The sequence below is a fragment of the Lactuca serriola genome, chromosome 3 (genome assembly GCF_051521515.1).
Source record: "Lactuca serriola cultivar US96UC23 chromosome 3, Lser_US96UC23_V15, whole genome shotgun sequence".
NCBI classification, from domain to species: domain Eukaryota; kingdom Viridiplantae; phylum Streptophyta; class Magnoliopsida; order Asterales; family Asteraceae; genus Lactuca; species Lactuca serriola.
Genome location: NC_136410.1, coordinates 207050471 through 207058233, shown reverse-complemented (window position 1 = coordinate 207058233; position 7763 = coordinate 207050471). Strand labels below are relative to the sequence as shown.

Sequence of the window (7763 nt, the reverse complement as noted above, 5' to 3'; positions counted from 1 at the left end):
GTTAAAAGTGTTAAATTGTAATACTAAATGCAAAAATTAAATCATAATCTCAATTTAACTAAAATATTTCCTAAAGATATTTTTATAATCGTTAAAAGTTTTCAAATATTTAGTTTAAAATAACTTACAATAAAAATAGTTAAAAATAACTCTATATAATGATTATATTGTTACCTTTAAAATAAAAAAAATAATGTTTGATGTTTTAAAAAAATATATAGATATAAACTAAAACGTTAAGCAAATAAATTTTAAAAAATTAACTACCAATAACAAAAACTATAAATAACATTAAACCATATATTAGATTTTATTTTATTCATGAGTAACTCGCGGGTAAAAGTCATTCAAACGGTTGAGATTATGTAGTTATAATATATGTATATATTACCATATAATTCAAAATAATAAATATATTATATCAATTTAGTATACGAATTATTATATCAAATTTAATAACAACCTTATTTTTATATTAAAAAAACATATATTTGTACAGATTTCAACTATATAGGTGTTTCTGCGCAACGTGCGGGCATTCGCCTAGTGTAACTATAAAAATGAGTTGGGTGTGGCTCAGATCATTGACAAATTGAAGGAAGGAAGACTTATATGGTATGGACATGTCAAAAGGATGCCTTCATCATCAACGACAAGGAGGGTAGAACCAATCAGTATTAAAGGTAGAAAGGAGGATATGGCGTCCCAAAAGGAAATGTGAAGATAATGTGAGGCCAGACATTGATGAGTGTGCTCTTTTTAAGGACATGACTTTAGATTTGACTAAGTCTAAAGTCCTATTAAATATGCATTTGACTGAAACCATGCTATTTGATTATACATTTAACTGGTGACCGAGTCCTAGCTTCAGAACAGTTAGAAGACAAATCAAATGACCCTTTAATGAGTAGTCTAGCCCTTATATATGTAGTGTTGGTTTTGGTTTTCTGATCTTTCTGTTAAATCATTGTTTATGTTTTACTACTCTCATACACTCAGTTCTCCCTTGTTATCCACTTTTGCAGTTTTCTTGAAGCTCTTGATGATTCTATAAGTTATTAGACATTTTTGTCTTTATACTCAAATCGACTTACCCCTTTTTGTGTTTGCCCATTTTTAGGTTATCTATTTTAGGCATGTCGAAGGTCTTTTAAAATGATGTAACCTCTCTACCTTCGTAGGAAGCATACTGGTAACATCTACCTCCACATTACCCTATCCAAATAAGATCTTCAAGACTTGTTTTTATTGTTGTGTTAATCAATTTCCTCAAAATGACATTCATTAAGACACCTAAGAAATGTAACTTTTTTTTTAAAAGACCATAGAATGCCCACAAAAATTGAATATCTGAACACACCTATTATATCAAATCGTAAAGATCTACTCTAATAAATCAAAATCCTTTTGACATATGTCATTTTATCATGAGTTTTGATACATGTCATTTTATGGTATTTTCTAAATAAATAATATTCACATATCAATTTATGATTTTTTTCAATTTCCATAAATTAAAATGCCACATAACACTAAGATTTATATTTGTAAAATATTAAATATAATGAATGTGATAAAAATAACAAAGATCGTCTATTAATGGGTAAGAATTTGAATTCATCAATCCATTTACTAATAATAATAAGTTACAATTTTTTTTAGATAGGTGATAACTTATTTTGACTAATAAATTATAATACAAATCCTTAAATGTTATTTTTTGAAACATGTTAAAATAAAAATTAGTTAGACATACAAGTTAAACGTTTGATTATCTATTATTTATCATTTTTTTTATTACTGGCATAAAAACTATCATTAAAACAAATTTTTAATTGTTATTTATTTAATTTTTTTTAGTATATATCAATAACTATTTTGTTGCAATTTTTTAATATTTGTTTTCTTTGGACATGATTTTCTTTTTTAAAATTTCAGAAGTAAATCACAATATTTATTTAAGAATATCATGATAAGTTGAGACTTTTATAGAATTTGTTGTTTTCAAACAAGAAATTCTAAAATAACAAACTTTTCACAATAGATATTCTAAAATGACCATTTTTAATAAATATCACAAACAACCGTAAAATTTGATATTTTATAAAACTTAAAAGTTAAAAATTTATATAGATTTCTGAACTTAATATATATCTACCCTAAAAAATAAAAATATTTTTTTGTTATATGTTATACTCTCATCCATTATGTCACATGTTATTTTGTGGTTATTATTATTATTTTTCCATATGACATTTTATATATTAATCAATTCGTATATTACACTAGTCTAATTTAATAGTAACAAGTTAATAACACAAATAGGGGTGTAAGTGAGCCGAGCTACTCGTGAGCTACTCGGGATCGACTCGTTAAAAGCTCGACTCGAGATCGAATTAAACGAGCCCGAGCCGAGCTCGAGCCTAGATATGAGGCTCGTTTACTAAATGAGCTCGAGCCGAGCTTCAATTAATGGGGCTCGCGAGCCTAAACGAGCTTAAACGAGCCTATATATATATATATATATATATATATATATATATATATATATATATATATATATACACAACACACACACATACACACACACACACACACATATATATATATATATATGTGTGTGTGTGTGTGTGTGTATATATATATATACATAGAGGCTCGTTTAGGCTCGATTAGGCTCGCGAGCCCACTAAATTGTTCATGAGCCGAGCTCGAGCTTCATTTTAAGGCTCGAATCGAGCTCGAGCTCGAGCTCGAGCTTCCTCAAATTCAACGAGCCGAGCTCGAGCTTGGTCATGCTCGGGCTCGGCTCGGCTCGTTTACACCCCTAAACACAAACAAACAAATTAAAGACCTTATAACACCAAAATAAGCTTAATAACTACTTGCATAGCTGTTTAAAGATCAATTCCTACTTTAACCTTTTTGCTTATATTGCTAACTTGCATTTGCCAAAAACGATATTGTTCGGCTATTTTTATTCTGGAGCATTTTCAAAAACTTCCATTTTATTAATATATTTCTTCCTAAGCACGAGTTTATTAGTCAGTCTTGTTAGCAGTTTCCCTGCTTACATGACATATGACGTGTTTAAAATAATGATGTGACATTCACGAGACATTTGATTCTATAAAACCATAAGGTAATTGTCCAAAATTAATGGGTTTATCACTTTATTTTGCGTTTGCAGAAGCAAGGTGCTTCCAAAAACTCTTAAACATAAATGCCATTTTAGCAAAAGTTACATAATGGAGCTCTTAATTTGAACCTATTAATACTATATCATTTTATATGTTAAAACGAAGTTCCTAAGTTTAATCAAGCAATCAATCAGTCATGTTTATGACTAATAATTCAAATTTGCATTGGTGAAAAAAAAAAAGATTTTATTCAATTCTCAAAGAAACAAAGCAACATTGCTGATCTAAGGTGGGTCCAATCCAACCTCGTGCTAAATGGCACCATGGTATCCAGCGGTTTCTAGAAGCACCGCTTTTATCTGCTCCGGCAACATCTCCTGCCCTTCCCTACATTGCTGCAACCAGTCATTTATTCATTAGTCTAATCATATCTTATTATAACATGCTACTTTCATTATAGAATGGAAAGCTAAATGCAAGAAATAGGAATGTTGTATGTATTATATCATCCTACTTTTATTCTTTCTATTACAAGATTGTACCTTCAACTTCGTTCATCTACCTAATATAGCATCATAGTTTCAAACTTATTATTTTTTTTTATTGTGACATAATTTAAAAGTTCTAACCTATTATAGGAGTGAAAATTGTTTTTTTTATTTGGATGATATTTGCTTTAATTATATAAACTGTTGAAAATAAAAACATTATAATTATAAGAAATAAAAGTAAATTAATTTAAATTAGCATTATAGAATCCTACTTCCATTATTTTTTATCACAACATTGTACTTCAATTTTTTTTTCTTATTGTACTTCCTAAAATCTACCCAACATTGCACTTTACTTTCAATTTTTTTTCGTATCAAAACATTATACTTGGACAAATATACACAATCATAACATTGAAAATTATTTTGTATTTTGATGATGTTTGCTAGAATCAGGTAGATTCTCAAAATTCAACTTGGTAATCGAGTAGAATGATATAATAATCCAATGGTGTGTGTAGATAACACCAGGCAGTGGGTCCGGGTCCGGCCCCTCATTTAGATTATTTTTTTTGGAATCTTTTACAATGTTTTGGACCAATTTTGAAATTTGAACTGGATCCACTTGCGGATTATTGCATTGTACTTCATTTTCTTCTTCTTTAAATCATTATATTTTGAAAAATCTACTCACTATAGTATCATAGTATCATTCTCCTTTTCTACTAAATACTAGATTTCGATTTTTTTTCTTATCAAAACGATCTATTTTGAAAATTTTACCCAATATAACATTGTACTTTGAGATTATTTTATAATTTGAAAAACCTAGCTAGTGAAAATTGCTTTGTCTCTAATTAGAAAATATAGTTTTTAATTAAAAAAACAAGAATATTAGTATATTTGCAAATTGCAAGTTACCTGGGCTCGAAATACATCCAAAGCAAAACCATTGAAACAACTTATAACCGCTTGCTGAATATCGAGCCCAAGATTATCTAAAGCCCTCAACGTCGAAAGCAACAGCCCTGGTCGCCGCCCACACAACATGTGGATGTTAACACCCCTCCCTTCTCTCGTCCGCACCTCCACCTACACAAACATTTATGAACATAATCAATACCTTAATCCCATGTTTTAATTAGTCAAAATTCTTAGCTCCGATCATGGTGGCCACTGGTGAGAATCGAAAAGAAGCTACCTTTGCGGGATGGTTTTTGGGGCTGGGGACGGTGGTCGGACATAGTTCTTCTTTCACATGTTGAGGAAGCGCCGGCGGGGTGGGTGTCAATGGATGGAAGCTTGGTGAATTTTGAATTAAAGACCCTTGTGGTGTTGCCTCTAGTTCGTTATGAAGATCGTTGATTCTTTGTAGAAGCTCCTTCAGGTAATCAATGGCGTCACCAAGAATTGAAGCTCTATCCATCTGAAACACAATTCAAATGTTATAATAACAAGAAAAGAATAGATATTTTACATGAAAGTTAACCAGTACCTTGCTGATTTTGGGGACGACGGACCTAAGCATGTAAAGTCTGTCGTTGAGCTTCTTCCTCCGACGTCTCTCCGCCATTAAATTTTTAGCAGGTAGACCCTTCTTCTTCCCTTTCTGATCCCCGGCGCCGATCGTAACAGAGCTCATTGCATTCGAATTGCTTCCGTTTCCGTTTCCATTTGGATGTTCACTGGTGGGTTCGATTTCATCGGAATCGTAATTAAATCCCGATATATCCATGGTAGCTGTTTCGTCAAGCTCGTCCTCCTCCGCTAAGCTCCTCTTCCTCTTCTTATCGATTTCCACTGCACCGCTATTACTCTCTGCTCTCTTCCCCCAATTTGTACCTCCCAATTCCCCTAATTTGAGCGAACTTTGTCGTAACGCAGCCCGTTTTTGAAACAGTGTAGGCTGAGCTCCGACCGGTGGCGAAATGTCAAGTGGCCGTAGAACCTTAGACCTAGCTGCGAACAGAGGATTCATGGGTGCAGCGCCATGAAAACCATCAAACGCCGTTAACTGCGGATTGAACCCAGGTCCTCCAATGTCGCTCGTGTCGTTGCTATTGTTGGTGGCCGGAAAGTCGGAACTGGAAGAAAGCTCCGGGATGGCGATGTGGGTTTGCGAACATAACCCAGAAAAATTCATCAAATTGGAAGTGTGATTAGGTAAGAAGCCAGGGTCGCATCCGAAATCAAACCCAATGTCATAAGGGTTGTTGAATTTGGGGGGAAAGAAGGGATATGAGTGTGACGGCGAAGGGTCGGGGAGAGAGAACGGGTGGTGGGAATGCGACGGCGAACACGAAGAAGAAGAATCCATAGGTAAGAAGATTGAATTGTTATCAGAAGGATTCGTAGAGAGATTGAGATTGTTGTGTTGATACCACTCGGATTCAAGCATTGATTTCAAGGTGGTGAGAGAAGCGTAAGTGTTGGCGGCTGTGGTTTCTTCGTTGCATGATGTTGCAGCAGCTTCAATTCCAAGAACATGATGGTGATTGGCGGTTGTGGTGGTGGTGGTGGCCGGCGTCCATGAAGATGTTCCAATTTCATCCTGGTTTCCTCCTCCTTCCATCCAAACAGCACCACCGTCGGGCATCATCACCTGGTTGAAGATTCAAATGAAAAATTTAGGGTTTAAATGTATGATTGAATGCAGAGTGGAGAGGAGAGGAGAGTGTTGTTACTGATAACGAACATCGACTGTGTGTACACTGTTTGCTACTGCTTTTCTTGTTTTTAACACCAAGTTTCACTTAATTACTAATTACTTTCGCACACTTCAGTTTTACCCTTTTAAAGCGTTTCAAAATGTTACTTTCAGGGTCATATTTGTAACATACATATAAATGGGTTTTTACTAAAGTATTGTATTTTTCATATTTTGTTTTATTATCATTTTAAAAAATCTATACAACTATCACTGTGAAAATAAACGATTTTTTTTTTTTTTTTTTTGGATAAAATTTTATAATATCGGAACAAGGAGAACCGATATTTAGATAAGACCATATCCAAGTAAATAAATGATAAGATAAAAAAAAATCGAGATAAGATGAATCTAGGGAATTAATTGTGAATGAATTTTGAAGTATGAAAATAGTAGTAGGAGCAGATTTCTCGTGAACACACTTAATTACTCCTAGTCACTTGAATGCTCCCACACTTAACTACCAGTAGCACCCTCCGATTCGTTTCCGTATCTTTCCTTTTGAAAATATTGTGTTTAGCATACGATTAAAGACTGATATTAAAAGGATAAATATGTAAATTCTGTATACCCATACCATTTAAAATTTAATTATCAAATTTATATAAGAACAAGAAAAGAGATGCTGACGTGTAAAGTTTCTTTAGTGGTATATGTATATAATTGAAGTAAAAATGGAATAGTATTTGATTTAAGGTTGTATAAAAATAATAGGAGGCATGCATTTAGGGGAGAATCCAAAAACCAAGCTGCAAAAAATGTAAATGGTGCATGTGGGAGGTGGGAGGTGGGGTCAAGGCTGGGTTTGGGTCTCGTGATGTGTATTCATTTCCAAGACCTCCTTTCCTTTTCCGGTCAGAGCCATTAAATGAAAGAATCCAAGCCAAGCACTCGAGTCCTTTTCTTACCATCACCCTCCTCCAGCGAGGTTCTTTTTTCCACAAAAATCATATCTCTCCATCATCTCATCTCATCCTCCAAGTTAGTGTTACTGTATTTGTGTTAGTGTTACTTAATCAACAAAACCAGAGGATAATACAACTGTGTGAACGAGTAAACCTAAAGATGGTCATGCTGTAATCCCTTTGTTATTTTCTGTTTCTTTGCTTCCATGTATTCTCACCTCTAGTCTACGGCTATTTATTATTTTTTTTTCTAATGTTATCCATTTGCCGTTCAAAGAGAAGTAACATCCAAACTAATATCACACTGTTTGATAGTCATTATAAGACATAGACGGAAAACAGACTAGACATGGGTACATTATCATTTGAATAAGAAAACCTTGAATTGTATTTCTTACTAATTTTGGCCCCAACCATTTCATTTTCTCGAAGTCGGCAGTATGGGTCTTGTAATGTACGTATACTGGGTAAAGTAAGTAGGCATATATGTTTGGATGATTTTGGGTATTTAACGAGTTAT

At 33.2% G+C, this 7763-nt stretch overlaps 1 protein-coding gene across 2 annotated transcripts; it reads right to left on the bottom strand.

Annotated features, from left to right (window-relative positions):
- Positions 1 to 3365: 3365 nt before the first annotated feature.
- Positions 3366 to 6452, bottom strand: ICE1 (basic helix-loop-helix (bHLH) DNA-binding superfamily protein). 2 transcript variants are annotated; one of them, XM_079031687.1, is made up of 5 exons: positions 6316 to 6452; positions 5127 to 6233; positions 4833 to 5057; positions 4553 to 4723; positions 3366 to 3535 (listed from the first exon to the last, which is right to left on the bottom strand). In XM_079031687.1, the coding sequence occupies exons 2-5, from the start codon at positions 6228 to 6230 to the stop codon at positions 3452 to 3454; spliced, it is 1584 nt and encodes a 527-aa protein (XP_078887813.1). In that variant the 5' UTR covers positions 6231 to 6233; positions 6316 to 6452; the 3' UTR covers positions 3366 to 3451. The 2 variants fall into 2 exon arrangements, with proteins under 2 accessions (XP_078887813.1, XP_078887814.1); XM_079031688.1 differs by having other exon boundaries at positions 6327 to 6429.
- Positions 6453 to 7763: the final 1311 nt, after the last annotated feature.